The sequence below is a fragment of the Oncorhynchus masou genome, chromosome 18 (assembly GCF_036934945.1).
Source record: "Oncorhynchus masou masou isolate Uvic2021 chromosome 18, UVic_Omas_1.1, whole genome shotgun sequence".
NCBI lineage: Eukaryota > Metazoa > Chordata > Actinopteri > Salmoniformes > Salmonidae > Oncorhynchus > Oncorhynchus masou.
The window spans coordinates 32695083-32717628 of NC_088229.1; the positions used below are offsets into that span (position 1 = coordinate 32695083).

The window sequence follows — 22546 nt, forward strand, 5'->3', positions numbered from 1 at the left end:
ATGGAGTCTGCAAAAGACCTTAGACTGGGACGGAGATTTGTCTTCCAACAAGACAATGATCCAAAACATAAAGCAAAATCTACATTGGAATGGTTCAAAAATAAACATATCCAGGTGTTAGAATAGCCAAGTCAAAGTCCAGACCTGAATCCAATCGAGAATCTGTGGAAAGAACTGAAAACTGCTGTTCACAAATGCTCTCCATCCAACCTCACTGAGCTCGAGCTGTTTTGCAAGGAGGAATGGGAAAAAATTTCAGTCTCTCGATGTGCAAAACTGATAGAGACATACCCCAAGCGACTTACAGCTGTAATCGCAGCAAAAGGTGGCGCTACAAAGTATTAACTTAAGGGGGCTGAATAATTTTGCAGTTTTTGATTTGTTAAAAAAGTTTGAAATATCCAATAAATGTCGTTCCACTTCATGATTGTGTCCCACTTGTTGTTGATTCTTCACAAAAAATACAGTTTAATATCTTTATGTTTGAAGCCTGAAATGTGGCAAAAGGTCGCAAAGTTCAAGGGGGCCGAATACTTTCGCAAGGCACTGTACTTGTACATCAAGCCGGCTCACACTACAGAAATAGGACATACTACTGTTCCTATGAGCTGTTATTGCTCGTGCAAGGCTACTTACAATTTTATCAGGACATAAACAACCTTAACATATTGGTAACAACTGAGATTATTTATTGGCTTGGAGATGGAGTCTCACAAAAGTTGAGACCCCATCGTCTAATGACTGTTCTTCGGTATGTAGTAGTTCTTACAAACATACATACATAATACATACATACAGTTGAAGTCGGAAGTTTACATACACCTTAGCCAACTACATTTAAACTCAGTTTATCACAATTCCTGACATTTAATCCAAGTAAAAATTCCCTCTTAGTTCAGTTAGGATCACCACTTTATTTTAAGAATGTGAAATGTCAGAATAATAGTAGAGACAATGATTTATTTCAGCTTTTATTTCTTTCATCACATTCCCAGTGGGTGAGAAGTTTACATACACTCAATTAGTATTTGGTAGCATTGCCTTTAAATTTACATTTACATTACATTTAAGTCATTTGGCAGACGCTCTTATCCAGAGCGACTTACAAATTGGTGAATTCACCTTATGACATCCAGTGGAACATAATTTGTTTAACTTGGGTCAAACATTTTGGGAAGCCTTACACAAGCTGAATTTTGGACCATTTCACCTGACAGAGCTGGTGTAACCGAGTCAGGTTTGTAGGCCTCCTTGCTCGCACACACTTTTTCAGTTCTTCCCACACATTTTCTATAGGATTGAGGTCAGGGCTTTGTGATGACCACTCCAATACCTTGACTTTGTTGTCCTTAAGCCATTTTGTCACAACTTTAGAAGTATGCTTGGGGTCATTGTCCATTTGGAAGACCCATTTGCGACCAAGCTTTAACTTCCCGACTGATATCTTGCAATGTTGCTTCAATATATCCACATAATTCCCCTCCTCATGTTGCCATCTATTACGTGAAGTGCATCAGTCCCTCCTGCATCAAAGAATCAACACAACATGATGCTGCCACCCCCGTGCTTCACAGTTGGGATGGTGTTCTTCAACCCCTTTTTCCTCCAAACATAACGATGGTCATTATTGCCAAACAGTTCTATTTTTGTTTCATCAGACTAGAGGACATTTCTCCAAAAAGTACGATCTTGGTCCCCATGTGCAGATGCAAACCGTAGTATGTTTTTGTTATGGCGGTTTTGGAGCAGTGGCTTCTTCCTTGCTGAGAGGCCTTTCAGGTTATGTTGATGTAGGATTCGTTTTACTGTGAATATCGATACTTTTGTACCTGTTTCCTCCAGCATCTTCATGTCATTTCATTTCATTTAAGTCATTTAGCAGACGCTCTTATCCAGAGCGACTTACAAATTGGTGAATTCACCTTCTGACATCAGTGGAACGGCCACTTTACAATAGTGCATCTAAATCATCTTCACAAGGTCCTTTGCTGTTGTTCTGTGGATTGATTTGCACTTTTCGCAGCAAAGTACGTTCATCTCTAGGAGACAGAACGTGTCTCCTTCCTGAGCGGTGTGACAGCTGCATGGTCCTATGGTGTTCATACTTGCGTACGATTGTTTGTACAGATAAACGTGGTACCTTCAGCTGTTTAGAAATTGCTCCCAAGGATGAACCAGACTTGTGGAGGACTATATATTATTTTTCTAAGGTTTTGGCTGATTTCTTTTGATTTTCCCATGATGTCAAGCAAAGAGGCACTGAGTTTGAAGGTAGGCCATGAAATACATCCACAGGTACATCTCCAATTGACTCAAATGATGACAATTAGCCTATCAGAAGCTTCTAAAGCCATGACATAATTTTCTAGAAACTGACAAAACTGTAGTTTGTTAACAATAAATTTGTGGAGTGGTTGAAAAACGAGTTTTAATGACTCCAACCTAACTGTATGTAAACTTCCGACTTCAACTGCACATACATGTTTAAGCATTTCTGCCAGTTAAAAGGAATAGTCTTGTGTTTAACTCTTCATAGCTGTGTGTGTGTGTGCGTGCTTATATGTGTACACCAGTGAGCATTGCATACTTACGTAGAACCATGACTCCATGACGCAGCGACTGTGTGCGGTTTGGCTCCACAGCGATACTCAGCATGGTAGGGTTGCCTTCAATGATGCAGATGCGGGTGTCCTGCTTCGTCTCTCTGAACATACGCAGCAGCTGACTGGCGATGACCCCATTCAGAGCAGATATGGCTACCATGGGAACCACAAAGGACAGGAACACATTCACCTGTCCAGAGAAAGGGAGGGGCAGTGAGATAAAGTTAGTAAGACTGTGTACTTTTTGGAATTCTGCCAATGAGCCAATATAGTATTTGCCTCAAACAGTTTTAGAAATGCAATCATCAACGATCAATAGACATATTGATTCCTTTTAAGTCTGTTTAAAAGTTGGTCTGAAAGAGAGAGAGAGAGTAAACAGTAGAGGAGAGGACAATGTGGAAGATGGCCCTGTACCTGTGTCTGGAAATAATTGATATATATGTTATTTGATATCTGAATGCTACACCAGACAGACCAGAAGTTTCAGCCATGTTCCCCTCTCTTATTAGCTACTGTCCTTTAATATCAGCGGTGGTGCTTGAACAATATGCGTTTCATCATTAGTATTCTGGGAACCCCTATCCCCACCCCGCCCTACCTGCTGTGCCCCCACAGTCCCCGCCTTGCACCGCTTCCATTGCTTTTTCAAGCGCAATGATAATTTCGGATGAAAGATGTTAATCGTTTTAATTAACAGATTGCAGAATTTTAGCGGCTCTCAGTTTGCCTAGATTACATACGGATTAGGCTTGAAACGGGAGAAAACGAATAATGCCATAGTATGCTGTCAAAATAATAATTTGGGCAAGTGCTTTTGTAAAGCTGGTGCTGTAATGTGTGTCCAAGCTAAATATTTGGATAATTATTTTTGTTGTGGACTTTGTTGTGCTCATGGGGGGAGATAGGGGGTCCAATTAAATCACCCCAAACAACCCAAAACAGGTACCCAAAACAGATACGCAGAACAACCCAAAAGTACCCAAAGCAACCCAAAACCAAAAGTACCCAAAAGGAACACAAACTATCGGAGGAGTTTGGTGTGGATGTATCACCGGAGGATCTGGAGCGAAGCCATCAGATCGGCATAAAACAGAAGAACGCTAAATACCCTTGCATAATCTGTAAACTGTGAAACTATGCGACCAAAGTCAATATTCTGAAGACAAGGGGGAAAGGAGATTAAAATCCATGGCCAGTCCATTTGATTCATCTAGGATCTGTCTGCGAAACCGAGGGAAAAACGTAAGCAATTCCTTCCGTTCAAACAGTCGCTGGGGGAAAAAGGAATAAAGACTCAATTCCGATTCCCTGCAGTGCTGTGGGTATGGAAGGGAACACAGAGGATGGAGTTCACATTCGCCAATGAAGCCCTGAACAGGTTGCAGGAAATCTTTCCAGTTGAGAGCCCAATGCCTTAAGGAGAGGAAGAAGCTGAAAAAAAGTGATAAGCATACTAGGTTACATACAATAAACTGGTCTTGGGCATCACTGTAAGTTCAGACAATATTCTTTCCACCTCCCCCAATACAATCTAGACTCAATCTATTGTCCCCAAGTAACTGTTCTTCTTTAGGAAGTAGGGATGGAATTAGCCTATGCCAATGAGATACATGGACCTGGAAAAATAATATAAATGGGAAATATAGCATGTGTTAGTAATTGTCAATAATTGACCTGTGGATGTGTGTGTTTGTGTGGGAGAGAGGGTGTGAGTTCCGGTTCCGGTTGGAGCGAGCGGTCGCATCTACACTTCGGTCCGCAGGTAGTATAACTTTTCATTACATTTCATTACATTTCGTTATAGTACAACGGTTTGATTTGCCTAATCTTAGCAATTTCTTCTTAGCCAGCTACATAGCCGTCTTTGTATCAACGACAATTGCATAATTATCGTATTTCGTCGTCCTAACGTATCTGCCCAGCAGCTAGCTAAGCAGCTAGCTAACATCCACTGTCCACTAGCACTGTAGAAACTATTACACTCTACTGAATGACTCGATTAGCGTAGTGTCAGCTAGCTACATAGTTGTCTTCGTATCCAAGATAATTGTGCAGTTTAGAGTGTGTAGACTTAGAGTGATTATCTTAATTTACCGAGGTTAGCTAGCCAGCTATTTGTCGTCCTTAACGTAGGAAATGCTGCTAGCTAGCTAGCCAACAGCTAGCCAACCTCTACCGAATTGAACTCCAACTACCCGGTCAACATTCTGCGTCGCTCCACAGGTAGTATCACATTTTCATTTCACTTCATTACAGTACAACGGTTTGATTTGTTTGATCGTAGCTAGCCAGCTACATAGCCGTCTTTGTATCTAAGACAATTGTGTAGTCTAGAGCGATTTTCTAGGTTAGCTGGCCAGCTATTGTCGTTCTTCTAACGTAGCTAGCCAGCTAGCCCCCGAATAGCAGCACTGTAGTAACTATTACAGTACAACGGTTTGTTTTGTTTGATCCTAGCTAGCTACATAGCCGTCTTTGTATCTAAGACAATTGTATAGCCTAGAGCGATTTTCTAGGTTAGCCAGCCAGCTATTGTCGTTCTTTTAAAGTAACGGAACGCAATCAACCTTGCTAGCTAGCCAGCTAGCCCCCGGATAGCAGCACTGTAGAAACTATCACACTCGACGGAACGACTTGATTAGTGTAGTGTCAACATCGCAGCCACTACCAGCTAGCCTACTCCAGCAGTACCGTATCATTTCAATCATTTTAGTCAATAAGATTCTTGCTACGTAAGCTTAACTTTCTGAACATTCGAGACGTGTAGTCCACTTGTCATTCCAATCCCCTTTGCATTAGCGTAGCCTCTTCTGTACCCTGTTAACTATGTGTCTATCTATCCCTGTTCTCTCCTCTCTGCACAGACCATACAAACGCTCCACACCGCGTGGCCGCGGCCACCCTAATCTGGTGGTCCCAGCGCGCACGACCCACGTGGAGTTCCTGGTCTCCGGTAGCCTCTGGAACTGCCGATCTGCGGCCAACAAGGCAGAGTTCATCTCAGCCTATGCCTCCCTCCAGTCCCTCGACTTCCTGGCACTGACGGAAACATGGATCACCACAGATAACACTGCTACTCCTACTGCTCTCTCTTCGTCCGCCCACGTGTTCTCGCACACCCCGAGAGCTTCTGGTCAGCGGGGTGGTGGCACCGGGATCCTCATCTCTCCCAAGTGGTCATTCTCTCTCTCTCCCCTTACCCATCTATCTATCGCCTCCTTTGAATTCCATGCTGTCACAATTACCAGCCCTTTCAAGCTTAACATTCTTATCATTTATCGCCCCCCAGGTTCCCTCGGAGAGTTCATCAATGAGCTTGATGCCTTGATAAGCTCCTTTCCTGAGGACGGCTCACCTCTCACAGTCCTGGGCGACTTTAACCTCCCCACGTCTACCTTTGACTCATTCCTCTCTGCCTCCTTCTTTCCACTCCTCTCCTCTTTTGACCTCACCCTCTCACCTTCCCCCTACTCACAAGGCAGGCAATACGCTCGACCTCATCTTTACTAGATGCTGTTCTTCCACTAACCTCACTGCAACTCCCCTCCAAGTCTCCGACCACTACCTTGTATCCTTTTCCCTCTCGCTCTCATCCAACACTTCCCACACTGCCCCTACTCGGATGGTATCGCGCCGTCCCAACCTTCGCTCTCTCTCCCCCGCTACTCTTTCCTCTTCCATCCTATCATCTCTTCCCTCTGCTCATACCTTCTCCAACCTTTCTCCTGACTCTGCCTCCTCAACCCTCCTCTCTTCCCTTTCTGCATCCTTTGACTCTCTATGTCCCCTATCCTCCAGGCCGGCTCGGTCCTCCCCCTCCCGCTCCGTGGCTCGATGACTCATTGCGAGCTCACAGAACAGAGCTCCGGGCAGCCGAGCGGAAATGGAGGAAAACTCGCCTCCCTGCGGACCTGGCATCCTTTCACTCCCTCCTCTCTACATTTTCCTCCTCTGTCTCTGCTGCTAAAGCCACTTTCTACCACTCTAAATTCCAAGCATCTGCCTCTAACCCTAGGAAGCTCTTTGCCACCTTTTCCTCCCTCCTGAATCCTCCTCCCCCTCCTCCCTCTCTGCAGATGACTTCGTCAACCATTTTGAGAAGAAGGTCGACGACATCCGATCCTCGTTTGCTAAGTCAAACGACACCGCTGGTTCTGCTCACACTGCCCTACCCTGTGCTCTGACCTCTTTCTCCCCTCTCTCTCCAGATGAAATCTCGCTTCTTGTGACGGCCGGCCGCCCAACAACCTGCCCGCTCGACCCTATCCCCTCCTCTCTCCTCCAGACCATTTCCGGGGACCTTCTCCCTTACCTCACCTCGCTCATCAACTCATCCCTGACCGCTGGCTACGTCCCTTCCGTCTTCAAGAGAGCGAGAGTTGCACCCCTTCTGAAAAAACCTACACTCGATCCCTCCGATGTCAACAACTACAGACCAGTATCCCTTCTTTCTTTTCTCTCCAAAACTCTTGAACGTGCCGTCCTTGGCCAGCTCTCCCACTATCTCTCTCAGAATGACCTTCTTGATCCAAATCAGTCAGGTTTCAAGACTAGTCATTCAACTGAGACTGCTCTTCTCTGCATCACGGAGGCGCTCCGCACTGCTAAAGCTAACTCTCTCTCCTCTGCTCTCATCCTTCTAGACCTATCGGCTGCCTTCGATACTGTGAACCATCAGATCCTCCTCTCCACCCTCTCCGAGTTGGGCATCTCCGGCGCGGCCCACGCTTGGATTGCGTCCTACCTGACAGGTCGCTCCTACCAGGTGGCGTGGCGAGAATCTGTCTCCTCGCCACGCGCTCTCACCACTGGTGTCCCCCAGGGCTCTGTTCTAGGCCCTCTCCTATTCTCGCTATACACCAAGTCACTTGGCTCTGTCATAACCTCACATGGTCTCTCCTATCATTGCTATGCAGACGACACACAATTAATCTTCTCCTTTCCCCTTCTGATGACCAGGTGGCGAATCGCATCTCTGCATGTCTGGCAGACATATCAGTGTGGATGACGGATCACCACCTCAAGCTGAACCTCGGCAAGACGGAGCTGCTCTTCCTCCCGGGGAAGGACTGCCCGTTCCATGATCTCGCCATCACGGTTGACAACTCCATTGTGTCCTCCTCCCAGAGCGCTAAGAACCTTGGCGTGATCCTGGACAACACCCTGTCGTTCTCAACCAACATCATGGCGGTGGCCCGCTCCTGTAGGTTCATGCTCTACAACATCCGCAGAGTACGACCCTGCCTCACACAGGAAGCGGCGCAGGTCCTAATCCAGGCACTTGTCATCTCCCGTCTGGATTACTGCAACTCGCTGTTGGCTGGGCTCCCTGCCTGTGCCATTAAGCCCCTACAACTCATCCAGAACGCCGCAGCCCGTCTGGTGTTCAACCTTCCCAAGTTCTCTCACGTCACCCCGCTCCTCCGCTCTCTCCACTGGCTTCCAGTTGAAGCTCGCATCCGCTACAAGACCATGGTGCTTGCATACGGAGCTGTGAGGGGAACGGCACCGCAGTACCTCCAGGCTCTGATCAGGCCCTACACCCAAGCAAGGGCACTGCGTTCATCCACCTCTGGCCTGCTCGCCTCCCTACCATTGAGGAAGTACAGTTCCCGCTCAGCCCAGTCAAAACTGTTCGCTGCTCTGGCCCCCCAATGGTGGAACAAACTCCCTCACGACGCCAGGACAGCGGAGTCAATCACCACCTTCCGGAGACACCTGAAACCCCACCTCTTCAAGGAATACCTAGGATAGGATAAGTAATCCTTCTCACCATCCCCCCCCTTAATGATTTAGATGCACTATTGTAAAGTGGCTGTTCCACTGGATGTCAGAAGGTGAATTCACCAATTTGTAAGTCGCTCTGGATAAGAGCGTCTGCTAAATGACTTAAATGTAATGTCAATGAGTGGGTGTAATGTGTGTGTATGTGCATATGGGTATACACTGAGTATACCAAACAATAGGAATATTGAGTCTCCCCATCCCCCACTTTTGCCCTCAGAAAAGCCTCAATTCATCAGGGCATGGACTCTACAAGGTGTCAAAAGCATTCCCATGTTGACTCCAATTCTTCCCCCGTTGCTTCAAGTTGGCTGGATGTTGTTTGGGTGGTGGACCATTCTTGATACACACGGGAAACTGTTGAACATGAAAAACCCAGCAGCGTTGCAGTTCTGTACACAAACCAGTATGCCCGGCACCTTCTACCAAACCCTGTTCAAAGGAACTTAAATATTTCGACTTGCCCATACACCTTCTGGATGGCACAAATACACAATTCATGTCTCAATTGTCTCTAGGCTTAAAAATCATTCTATAGCCTGTCTCCACCCCTTCATTTACACTGATTGAAGTGTATTTAACAAGTGAAATCAATAAGGGATAATAGCTTTCACCTGGTCAGTCTGTCATGCAAAGAGCAGGTGTCCTTAATGTTTTGTACCCTCTGTGTGTTGTGTGTGAATGAAGGAGAATGGATGAGTAAGTAGATGTAGAGAGGGGTGTAGACGTGTCTGAGAAGAAGGGAGGGTGGAAAAGATGGATGTTGGGATAAACTTGCCCTGGGTGGGTAAGAGAGGACATGTATGGGAGGTGGTGATAAGCTTGGCTTGGGGGCGCAAGGATGGGTATGGATGAGAGGGTGGAACAAGCTACGCTTGTTTGGCAAAAAGGGTGAGTAAATTGTACAAATGTGAGGTTGGAATAAGCTTGGGTGGGGTAAAGGGGGAGAACTGGGAGGGGTGGTGGAGAGGGATGGATTTGGTTTGGGATAGAGAGAGAAAGTGAGAAGGAAGGACTTAATTATATACTACAATGCTTTTTTTGTGTAAACCCATTGTAAAATGAATAAGAGTTATGGACAGATAAGAAAGGATGTTTAATCATTATTATACCTTCCATAATAACAAAGGTTCAATGGTGGTTATTGGTGAGAATGGAGAGGGGCGTTAGCCAGGGGATTGGGTTGGGGTGACTGGGAGGGCATCAGACATTTCTCTTAGGCGTGTGTGGTGCCTCCACTGATCCCATTTCAGTCTCTAGGTGGACCCTCTCTCCCAAATTAGGCCCCAACAGCCACTATACTTTAATTTATAAGGTAATACAAACTGACCACAGTACTTAACTGTCAGTCTTTCTTCAATGTATGTATAATGCACATTAGGAGAGGAGTTTGAGCTAAGAAGACCTAAAAAGGCACAGCCACTCAAGTACAAAGATGTGCCATGCTTTATGTTTTTGGTCTGCTGAGTCCACATGCCCACACATTCAAAGTGTATTCAGACCCCTTGACCTTTGCCACATTTTGTTACATTAGAGCCTTATCCTAAAATGGATTAAATTGTTTTAATCCCCCGCATCAATCTACACATAATTCCCCATAATGACAAAGTGAAAATGGCTGCATTGTTTTATTTTGCACATTTATTAATAAAAAATAAAAAAACAGAAATGCATAATTTAGATAAGTATTCAGACCCTTTGCTATGAGACTCAAATTTGAGCGCAGGTGAATCCTGTTTCCATTGATCATACATGAGTTGTTTCAACAACTTGGAGTCCACTTGTGGTAAATTCAAATGATTGGACATGATTTGGAAAGGCACACACCTGTCTATATAAGGTCCCACAGTTGACAGTGCGTGTCAGAGCAAAAATCAAGCCATGAGGTCGAAGCAATTGTCTGCAGAGCACCGAGACAGGATTTCATGTATATTATGGTGCTTCTATTCCAAGAGAAATTCAAATACATTTTACAGTAGCCTATGTCTTTCCTACCTAAAACATTCGTTAATAGATTTGAATTCCTTTAAAATAGAAACGACATATCCTAATGTTAGAAAGTAGAATATAAACTAGATACTGGCTAATGAGGGTGGGGTAGGCTAAATAATTACAGCCGAATAGGCCAATTAAAATATTAGTTATAAAGGAAATGAAAAATGCTAGGTAGAGCAGGCCCAAAGAAAAATTGTATCTGGTCGAATTACACTCCTCGCTCTTACAGTGCCTTCAGAAAGTATTCATACCCCTTGACTGTGTTACAGCCTGAATTCCAAATTGATTAAATAAATAAAACAGCTCACCCATCTACACACAATAACACATAATAACAAAGGGAAAACAAGTTTAGACATTTTTGCAAATTGATTAAATACAGAAAAATCTAATTTACAGTGCATCGGAATGTATTTACTGCGCCATTCGGAATCCTGAGTGGTGCAGTGGTCTAAGACACTGCATCTCAGTGCAAGACGCGTCACTGCAGTACCTGGCTCGAATCCAGGCTGCGTCACATTCGGCTGTGATTGGGCGACGCACAATTGGCCCAGCGGCGTCCGGGATTGGCCAGGTTAGGCCATCATTGTAAATAAGAATTGGTTCTTAACTGACTTGCCTAGTTAAAAAAAGGTTAAATCAAAATATATTTAGACCCTTTCACTTTTTCCACATTTTGTTATGTAACTGCCTCATTCTAAATTAAAAGTGTTGTTTTCCCCCTCATCAAGCTACACACAATACCCCATAATGATAAAGCAGAAACAGGGTTTTAGAAATGTTTGCACATTTTTTGAAAAAAAAAAATCTGATGTGACCGACCTGCTCAATTCGGATTTAAGTAGCGACGATTGAAATTATGTTTTTTACATTGGATAAAAGTAGGGACTCAGAGCTAGAAAATGGTGTATCATACACTAAAGTTGAGAAGAAATGGGAAAGTAATTCTGCTTTGAATATTGATAAACTTGTAACCCCACTTTTGAGAAAATGGCCCTTGAATGATTGGTAAACCTACTGGATAGCTCTTCTTTGTCCACACCCATTCAGCATACAGTGGGGCAAAAAAGTATTTAGTCAGCCACCAATTGTGCAAGTTCTCCCACTTAAAAAGATGAGGCCTGTAATTTTCATCATAGGTACACTTCAACTATGACAGACAAAATGAGAAAAAAAAATTCCAGAAAATCACATTGTAGGATTTTTTTATTAATTTATTTGCAAATTATGGTGGAAAATAAGTATTTGGTCACCTACAAACATGCAAGATTTCTGGCTCTCACAGGCCCAATCGAATTCACATTGGGATATGAATGAAGTTGCTTCCTAGGGATTTCACTAGATGTCAACCGTCTTTAGAAACTTGAATGAGGATTCTACTGTGTTGTGGGACTGAATAAGAGCTGAATGAGTCAGCTTACTGGCAGAGAGCCATTTCCTGGTCACGCGTATTCCACATGATATCGACTTGCGTTCCATTCCTCCTCAAGACACAGAGGAATTCTCTGGTTGGAACATTATTGAAGATTTATGATAAAAACATCCTAATGATTGATTCTGTACTTAGATTGAAATTCTTCTTCGAGCTGTAATATAACTTTTTGAAGTTTTTGTCTGAAGAAATGCACGAGCATTTTGAATATGTATACCAAACTCGCAAACAAAAGTAGATAATTGGACATAAATAACGGACATTACTGAACAAATCAAGCATTTATTGTGGACCTGGGATTCCTTGGAGTGCATTCTGATGAAGATCATCAAAGGTAAGGGAATATTTATCATGTAATTTCTGTTTTTTGTTGACTCCAACATGGTGGCTAATTGTATTATATTTCTGAGCGCCGTCTCAGATTATTGCATAGTATGCTTTTTCCGTAAAGTTTTTTGAAATCTGACACAGCGGTTGCATTAAGGAGAGGTATACCTATAATTCCATGTGTATAACTTGTATTATCATTTACATTTATGATGAGTATTTCTGTTGAATCGATGTGGCTATGCAAAATCACTGGATGTTTTTGGAACTAGTGAACATAACATGCCAATGTAAACTCAGATTTTTTTTATATAAATATGAACTTTAACAAACAAAACATACATGTATTGTGTAATATGAAGTCCTATGAGTGTCATCTGATGAAGATCATCAAAGGTTAGTGATGAATTCTATCTCTATTTGTGCTTTTTGTGACTCCTATCTTTGGCTGGAAAATGGCTGTGTTTATTCTGTGGCTTGGTGGTGACCTAACATAATCGTTTGTGGTGCTTTCGCTGTAAAGCATATTTGAAATGAGACACTGTGGTGGGATTAACAACAAGATTACATTTAAAACGGTATAAGATACATGTATGTTTGAGGAATTTTAATTATGAGATTTCTGTTTTGAATTTGGCGCCCTGCACTTTCACTGGCTGTTGTCATATCATCCCGTGAACAGAATTGCAGCCCTAAGAAGTTTTAACTTAGATGAAGCTCTCAGGTTAATTTAAAGTTGAATTCCCAGATATCCTATACAGGTTTGATCAATCAGTAAAATCTGCTTTTGCTAAGCACAATCAATCTGTCCCGCCTCCAGCGGGAATCGCATATGGCTGCGGTCTCAGGGGAAAGTGTACCATAGTGGTGAATGTACCTAACATTACCTTTATGATAATCCAGCAATCTCAATTGGGTATCATCATCTCATTGAATTTATTTAAATTGTCGAACATACCTTTCTAGGTTCTTCCAATTAAATGAGACATCTTAAACTTTGCAATAGTAACCTAGATGAACCAACTTCCCAGATAGCCTATCCAGGCATGATTAATCATTATCGATTAATTTAATTCGCTTTTGCAAATTCATTCACGTCCAACTCCCCATTCATTAATTCGAAGACTAATTGATCAGATATTAGGAAAATAACTTTCTAATCTGAATATTTTCCTTGGTGCCCCGACTTCCTAGTTAATTACAGTTACATCGCGTAATAATAATTACAGAGACTTATTTGATAAATAAGTCTTCAGTTTTAATGATGCCAAAGACACGACAGCAGTATGGACCCTCACAACACCTGTGACCTTTCAAATCAGAGAGCCTGTGACTTCTATTTAACATGACTGAAAGTAGGATCAGCCAGTACATAGTTTTTTTATACCCCTACACTCCAAAGATTGTGTCCCGCCATTCATTCATTTTGGTACAGTGCATCTCCTCAGCTGATTATTAGATGTTGTCAGACACACATGGGTTTCTGAAGATGATTATCTTCCTCAAGTGTGCAGCGAATTCTGATAGATTAAAAGACTAAATGAGTATGATATCCTGGCATTTAAAACGTAAAAACAATTCTACATTTCTCATAAAACAATATTTTCGCATACCCAAAATGCCTTCTATTTAGAATGCAAGTATTCAGACACAGCCTAAGTCTGTTGTCTTGGCACTGGTCCCTAGGAGTTTGGGGTTTCCCTTTGCCCTGTTCTGCCCTCCTGCTTTTAGACAGATGACTGGAAATTAGGTGGTTGGTCTGTCTGCCAGGGAAATTGGTGTAAAAGCTCCCCCTTCTGAAAACCTGAGAGGACTTAGTGTGCGTAATGAACAGGGTCAGAAACGGCAGGGCAGAACATGCTTTGGGAAAACATGAACCGTCTGATTGCATGGCCCTAACGAGGCTAAGCTGGGGAAGGCAATTAGAGGAGACAAGACCCTAACGAGCTGCAGCCAGTCTGAGCCACTTTCAATGACAGCTTTCAATGATTAGAGCTTTCTAATTATATATATTTTTTCTCTGAACTTGTACTTTGTGAGAAAAAAATAGGCTAAATTAGGATTTAAACAATTTGCTCGTATGCTCTGTTGCATGCTTTGAGAATGCCATGTTATTAGCACTCTGTAGATTTAGCAGACCTTTGAACTTCAGAGCATATACTGTATCACTCGTTAAGCATTCCCCATTTGTTCAGCGGAACTGACATGATTAAGGGAAGGATCATGAATCTGAGGACACCCATCTAGACTATAAAACATCTCTAAATCATACTGTGTCTCTGTCTGTCGCCAAGATCAATACAGTATGTTCCAGCCACAGCAGCTCCTAGCCTCCAGTAAAAGATGAAAAGCCAAAACAGCTTTATTTTGGTACTATGTTAACTGTTTAATACAATGTCATGAACGCTATCTTTCAGAAACTTCCTCTGTGGGCGTCCAGTTGTCATTTGTGGGTATACAGTTGAGTTAGATTGCATTGTCAATGCTGGGCGATGAATGTAGCTTTTCATAAGCACACACACATTTTTTGTTTGTTTTGCAGTCTGTGGAATGTGCGAGTCCATTGAGCATCTGACAGGCTGGCTCTGGGTTTGCCCCTGGGTTTAACCCCGGTACTGTCTCTGACTGGGTCCCAGGGAGAGCTGTCTGCTCTGGGCTCAAGGCCAGTCTCACACACAAAACAAAGAATACCTGCCCAGAAACCTCAGCACCATGAAAACACTCCTCCCGGGAATGCCCATGCATTCAATTTTCACTCTTGCTCTCTCTCGCTCTCTCGTTCTCTCATATACATAAAATGATGTAGGTACAGATGGGGAGAGGATATTGTTTTTTTTAGAAGTAGATGAAAGTGTCTTGATGTGTAGTGGCATGTTTCCTTTCCTCTCCAATCTCATTAAGTTCAATGAACAATAATTTTGTTTATGATCAGAGGACAGCTGATGTCAGGCTATTGGCTCTGTGGCGTTACGCATACAGGTACCCAGCAGGACTAATCAAACACATTTTGGCTCCGTTTGGAAATACAATGTGTGGAAATTGCATGATTACCAACAGCAGTATTGACTGTTGCTCTGATGATGACTGGTCCTGGGTAGCCGTATTCTGTCCCTTTGTGTCAGCCCTCCTGCTCCCGATCCAAACTCAAACGCTGCTAACCGCGTTTCTCTTTAATTAACAGATGTTTTTTGTAAGTCTCTTTTCGTAATTTCTGTAGCAATTAATTTCACAGTTCTTTACCCTTTTGTTCTCCATCCATTCCCTTATTGTGGGTGTTGTGTGAACCTTTCTTAGTTTGGCTGTTTTGACCACCCTTGACCTGAATAAAGGCTTCATGATAAGAAAATATGAATTATGAATTCCCTTGAAACCCTCACTCTATACTATAATGTAATTATGATATGAATACCACTAAACCATATAGCTATAGCATTTCGCTACACTCGCATTAACATCTGCTAACCATGTGTATGTGAAATAAAATTAGATTTATAGTTCAGCAGTGTTCTATAAACATGTGTGTCCATAACAGCCAGGTACATTGCATTAGACAATGTCTTGACAAATTAAATTGACTCATTAAATAATCAGATTTGTCTATTGACGATCCTAATGAAATGTGTGATTATTCTGTTCTCAGTATGTGGGGGTTTGACTTTTTAGGTTCAAAAAAAGTTGTGGAAAGTAAGGTGATCGGAAGGTTGGGTGTTCGATCGGCGGGTTGGGAGTTGGATCCTCGGTCGAGTCATACCAAAGACTCCAACATATCCCTCTCTGATTGGCACTCAGCATTAAAGAGATGAATTAGGGGTAAAGCCCTGTGACAGACTAGCATCCTGTCTAGTGTTCTATCCAGGGGGAGTACTTGTACACCAAGCATTCTCTCGCTGTAACGCTCGTCTGAAGAAGTGGACCAAGATGCAGCGTGAGGTAGGTTACTCATTATTTAATGATAACCAGGAACAACAAGAAAGAGAAAACCAACGAAACCAACAGCCTCGAAGGGCTTAACTGCAACAATACAAGGACAAGATCCCACAACTTAGGTGGGAAAAAAGGCTACCTAAGTATGATTCCCAATCAGAGACAACGATAGACAGCGACCTCTGATTGGGAACCACACTCGGCCAAACACAAAGAAATACAAAACATAGAATGCCCACCCAAATCACACCATGACCAAACCAAATAGAGACATAAAAAGGCTCTCTAAGGTCAGGGCGTGACACTCGCTACAGAAACAGGGGGTCCTCCTGCCCTATGGGTCACTATGACTTGGGCTCTATTCAATCCATAAACAGAAGTTCAGTGTTTCAGCGTGATTGAAATTTAAGGCAATGTTCCCGCGTTAGCAGATAATGCATTCACGGTAAACGCTGCATATGTTGGCTCAATCGGAAATTACCTTTACATTTCTAGTCTGCTATCTGTAACACTTCAACGATACATATTGGGGGGGGGGTATACAGATTGCTTACTGTGACTCACTGTGACCACAAGTTGATGTGACCCAATTTCAACATCTAGTTTTGATTTAGGTTTAGTTGAGTTGGCAACTAATGTGAATTCAACAGAAAATGTCACCATGTAATTGGATTTAGGTTAAAAGTTGAGAGAAAACAAAAAATCCCTCAGGTTGATTAATTTTTGCAAATCCAAATCAGTTTTCCACAATGAATTTTATGTTGTTGAAATCAAATCAAACTTTATTTGCCACATGCACTGAATACAACAAGTGTAGACTTTGCCATGAAATGCTTACTTACAAACCCATGAACCAACTAGTGCATTTTGAGGATTTGTTAAGCAGTCTAATGGCTTGGGGGTAGAAGCTGTTGAGGAGCCTTTTGGTCCTAGACTTGGCGCTCCGGTACTGCTTGGCGTGCGGTAGCAGAGAAAACAGTCTATAACTTGGTTGACTGGAGTCTACAATTTTATGGGCTTTCCTCTGACACCGCCTATTATATAGGTGCTGGATGGCAGGAAGCTTGGCCCCAGTGATGATCTTACACATTGTTTACCTAGCTGGCTAGCTACATGTCTTAACAAAAGACTCCACTATGCAAGTAACCATTTCGGCTGCATTGGTAAATTCAGTTTGAGTATGCCAGGGCTCAGAATAACTGCTGAATTTACGAATGCAACAACACCCGTTGAATATGTCCGGTGTCAGTAAACATCGGCAAAAAAGTGCACAACACCCATTGAATATGTTCAGTGTCGGCAAAAAAGGCTAATGAAATTGTTGCCAGCAGAGTTGATTAGGCTGTTTTCATGTTATCCAGAGGTAAACAAGTCATTGGCCAGAGCATCAAGTGTGCACTCTGAATGCTCCAAGAGTGAAACGAGATGGGTTGGGCTAAAGCTTAAGAGCAATACTGAATGGGTGTAAACAAAGAAGAGCTCTTCACGAGGTACCAAAGCATTCAAAGGCCATTTTTTCAAATGTGAGTTTACAAGTTTATCAACTTTCAAAGCAGAATTACTTTCCCATTGTTCCTCAAAAATGTAGTGTATGATATATAATTTTGTAGCTCTGAGTCTCTACTTTTATCCAACGTAAAAAACACAATTTCATAAGACCGATTTGAGCCGGTCAGTCACATTTGTGGTCACTTTTGATAATGGTGTTTTCCCTATAATGGAACATTTGCACGTATAGCCTACTGCCATGTGCACATTGCTGCGCTTATAATGTGAAGAAATAGCCTAATAGTTGATCAACATTTAAAGCTAAATGTTCTGATCTGTTGCGTCAGCCTCATAGTGAAAAAAAGGTTTTTGATGCTAGCGGTTGTATTAATTTGGGATCTATAGCATCCCACAACTGTCTCAGACCATGTTTGGAATATTTATTTCTCACACAGAATAGGTCAACTTTTATACTATGGGGGATAGTAGATTGACATAGGCTAGTGCTTTTGCTGTTCGTTAGGCCTCATTTTGTTGGCTGATGGAAAGTAAATGTGGACAGTTCGGAATTGGATAAGGGCGCATGCAGTTGCCTCCCCGATGTGTCTGTCTTCACTTGTAGCCTGTGAGAAAGACCCGATCACGTGACAGAGAGCCGTGTGAGTGAGAGGTGCTTTGGAGCGTGCAGCACTCAGGGAGAAGGGCACAACGCAGCACTCAGGGACAAGGGCACAATGGCCACAAAAGGCATGGATTTTTTGGGGGTGCATTAGGGCCACCAAAAAGGGATGCCACCGTGAAATTTGAGGCGTCATCAAGTGCTTGTCAAATGTTGAAGGAGAGACTGAAGTGTGTACAGCCTGCGCTAAAAAAACAAAGCAGAGCACATGTCTTTCATGCAACTTTTTTTCAAATCATCATTAGAGTGTCCCATCATGCAGCCTTAAAATGTATTACAAATCAAAACATATAGCCCAACGTTTGTAGAACTAAAGTTACATTAACAACTCTAAATGAGGCATACAGGAGTACCGATTTCTTTGTTAATCGCTCAATACAGAATAGCAGCATGTGAGCACTCCCTCAAAGCATTTGGAGAAAATATCCAGTGTATTTTATTCAGCTATGTACAATTGTATTCTTCATACTATAAAAGAATATAAAATAACGCCAAGGAAATCTAAGCAAATCTTGTCTCTTAAATCAACTAGTGTAGCCCACAGCCATTTGGCATAACCATATCAGGACCTCTCAGAGTAGGATATTCTGTCCTTCTGAAATAGACTCACGACCGCCACAGGCCTAGTTTGGATTTAAATTTCACACCTCACATTTTTTCAGGTTACTCACTTGTACATGCAATGAAAGCATTTGATATTACTGTTGATGTAATAATGAAAAGGACCTTGAATATGCACAGGAATTTATTTACACTTTTCAGAAACAGTAGGTGCAGATGTGGAACAAATTTCACTGGAATAAAAGAAAACACGGTGAAATTAAAATCTCCCTCCACTCGTAAAGGTCTCTATTTTTCCTCAGCATCCCCTGTCAACAGCACCCCCAAACCAAAACATCTCCCTGCAGCCATGCTGTAAAGGTCTCTATTTTTCCTCAGCATCCCCTGTCAACAGCACCCCCAAACCAAAACCTCTTCCTGGAGCCATGCTGTAAAGGTCTCTATTTTAAAATCACAAAGTATTCCTTTAAGGTCTAGACTCGTCTCTCTAAAGCACTTTATTCCCAACCTAAGGAGATCTTGATGGACCGACCATTTGGTTTTAAAGTACTGAAACCAAACCATATGATCTGAATAAAAAGCATTTCAATAAACAACATGAAAAGGTGACTGAAATGATGAGCGCTTCTTACATAGGCTACATGTCGAATATTAAAACAGTATATAAACACTAAATAGATCAGAAGAAGGAACGAAAATATATTATTTAGGCTATATTATTAATATTTCAAGGCTATAGCCGACAAAGAAATACTGTAACGGGATTCGTCTTCCTCTGATGAGGAGTAAGAGAGGTCGGATCAATTTGCAGCGTGGTATGTGTCCATTTTAATAATACAAACTGAACACTATACAAATACAAAATAACAAAGTGAAAGACAGAAACGAAAACCAAAACAGTTCCGTGTGGAACACACAGACACAGAAAACAATCACCCACGAAACACTGGTGGGAAAAGGCTTCCTAAGTATGATTCTCAATCAGAGACAACAAATGACACCTGCCTCTGATTGAGAACCATACCACCCCAACTCACGCCCTGACCATACTAAAAACAAAGACAAAACAAAGGAACTAAGGTCAGAACATGACAGCCCCCCCCCCCCAAAAGGTGTGGAAAACCTGCAAAACCTGAACCTATAGGGGAGGGTCTGGGTGGGCTTCTGTCGTCCGCGGTGGCGGCTCTGGCGCGGGACGCGGACCCCACTTCACCATAGTTTTTCTCCGCCTCCGTGGCCTCTTATAAACGGCGAACCTCGCCGCCGACCTCTGACTGGGGACCCTAGCCCCGGGTCCCGAATGGACGGGAGATTCCGGCAGCACCGGACGGACGTGAGACTACGACAGCTCCGGAGTGAAAGGCGATTCTGGCAGCGCCGGTGTAATGGATGGCTCTGGCAGCTCCTGGCTGACTGACGGCTCTGGCAGCTCCTGGCTGACCGACAGCTCTGGCAGCTCCTGGCTGACCCGCGGCTCTGGCAGCTCCTGACTGACCCGCGACTCTGGCAGCTCCTGACTGACGTCTCTGGCAGCTCCTGGTTGACCGACGGCTCTGGCAGCTCCTGGCTGACCGGCGGCTCTGGCAGCTCCTGGCTGGCTGACCGGCGGCTCTGGCAGCTCCTGGCTGACCGGCGGCTCTGGCAGCTCCTGACTGACCCGCGACTCTGGCAGCTCCTGACTGACATCGCTGGCAGCTCCTGGTTGACCGACGGCTCTGGCAGCTCCTGGCTGACCGGCGTCTCTGGCAGCTCCTGACTGACCGGCGGCTCTGGCAGCTCCTGACTGGCGGGCGACTCTGGCAGCTCAGGACAGGCGGGCGACTCTGGCAGCTCAGGACAGACGGGAGACTCTGGAAGCTCAGGACAGACGGGAGACTCTGGAAGCTCAGGACAGACGGGAGACTCTGGAAGCTCAGGACAGACGGGAGACTCTGGAAGCTCAGGACAGACGGGAGACTCTGGAAGCTCAGGACAGACGGGAGACTGGCAGCTCAGGACAGACGGGAGACTCTGGCAGCTCAGGACAGACGGGAGACTCTGGCAGCTCAGGACAGACGGGAGACTCTGGCAGCTCAGGACAGACGGGAGACTCTGGCAGCGCTGGGCAGGACGAAGACTCTGGCAGCACTGGACAGGCGGGAGCACCTGTAGGAAGGAGATGGAGAGACAGCCTGGTGCGGGGGGCTGCCACCGGACGGCTGGCGCTTGGAGGCGGCACCGGATAGACCAGACCGTGGAGGCGCACTGCAGGTCTCGAGCACCGAGCCTGCCCAACCTTACCTGGCTGAATGCTCCCCGTAGCCAGGCCAGTGCGGCGAGGTGGAATAGCCTGCACTGGGCTGTGTTGGGGAACCGGGGACACCATGCATAGGGCTGGTGCCATGTACCCCAGCCCGAGGAGACGCACTGGAGACCAGATGCGCTGAGCCGGCTTCATGGCACCTGGCTCGATGCCCAACCTAGCCCGGCTGATACGAGGCGCTGCTATGTACCGCACCGGGCTATGCCTGCACACCGGGGACACTATGCGCCTCACGGCATAACACGGTCCCTGCCCGGTCCCTCTCTCTCCACGGTAAGCACGGGGAGTTGGCGCAGGTCTCCAACCTGAGTTCGCCACACTCCCCGTGTGCCTCCCCCACAACATTTTTGGGGCTGCCTCTCGGGCTTCCAGCCGCGCTGCCGTGCTGCCTCCTCATACCGCCACCTCTCAGCTTTCACTGCCTCCAGCTCTGCCTTGGGGAGGCGATATTCCCCAGCCTGTGCCCAGGGTCCTTTGCCGTCCAGGATCTCCTCCCATGTCCAGGAGTCCTGAGATCGCTGCTGCTGCCCGTTACCACGCTGCTTGGTCCTTTGTTGGTGGGTGATTCTGTAACAGGATTCATCTTCCGCTGATGAGGAGTAAGAGAGGTCAGACCAATTTGCAGCGTGGTATATGTCCATTTTAATAATACAAACTGAACACTATACAAATACAAAATAACAAAGTGAAAGACCGAAACGAAAACCGAAACAGTTCCGTGTGGAACACACAGACACAGAAAACGATCACCCACGAAACACTGGTGGGAAAAGGCTACCTAAGTATGATTCTCAATCAGAGACAACTAAATGCCTCTGATTGAGAACCATACCAGGCCAAACGCAAAATACAACATAGAAAAACAGACTGCCCACCCCAACTCACACCCTGACCATACTAAAAACAAAGACAAAACAAAGGAACTAAGGTCAGAACGTGACAAATACATTGTGAAGCATTTGAAAGTGCAACACACTAGGCTGGCAGGAACATTAAGCGCTCAGCATTTAAACAACATTTAGTTGTAGTAAATTATTAGAGTCTATAAATCGGGCAAATAGGCTGTGACTTACTTAGAATTAAATACAACATTTACGAAATGCCATATTAGGCTTAATTAAAGAAAAATTCCTTTGAATGAACTTTTAGAAAGAAGAGTTTGGCCAGAGTCTGTGGCTTCAGGCTCATGCAATGGTGCCTGGAAAGCAGGCCAGCAGCAGAGAATACCCTCTCTGTGCTTGCAGAGCCACTGGAGATGTTTAACACCCTTCAGGCCACTCTTCCCAGAATGGGCAGGGATGCAGAGTTTTTTTCTGTAGGTAGGCCTAAAGGTTTTTAGGCAAAATAACCCAATAGAAACGGAAAGCTCCTTGAAAGAGGTAATATGTCAGGCCTATTGGGCCAAAATCAATGATAGCCTATTGTATAGATAATAGAACGAAAATTAA

At 44.2% G+C, this 22546-nt stretch overlaps 1 protein-coding gene across 1 annotated transcript in view; it reads right to left on the reverse strand.

The window, feature by feature from the left end:
* LOC135504436 (neurotensin receptor type 1-like) overlaps positions 1 to 22546 on the reverse strand; it is a 50528-nt gene that overhangs the window by 16573 nt on the left and 11409 nt on the right. Inside the window, exon 2 of the mRNA XM_064923040.1 lies at positions 2592 to 2793. Within this exon, the coding sequence (XP_064779112.1) occupies positions 2592 to 2793 (202 nt within the window). The remainder of the gene's footprint in view (positions 1 to 2591; positions 2794 to 22546) is intronic.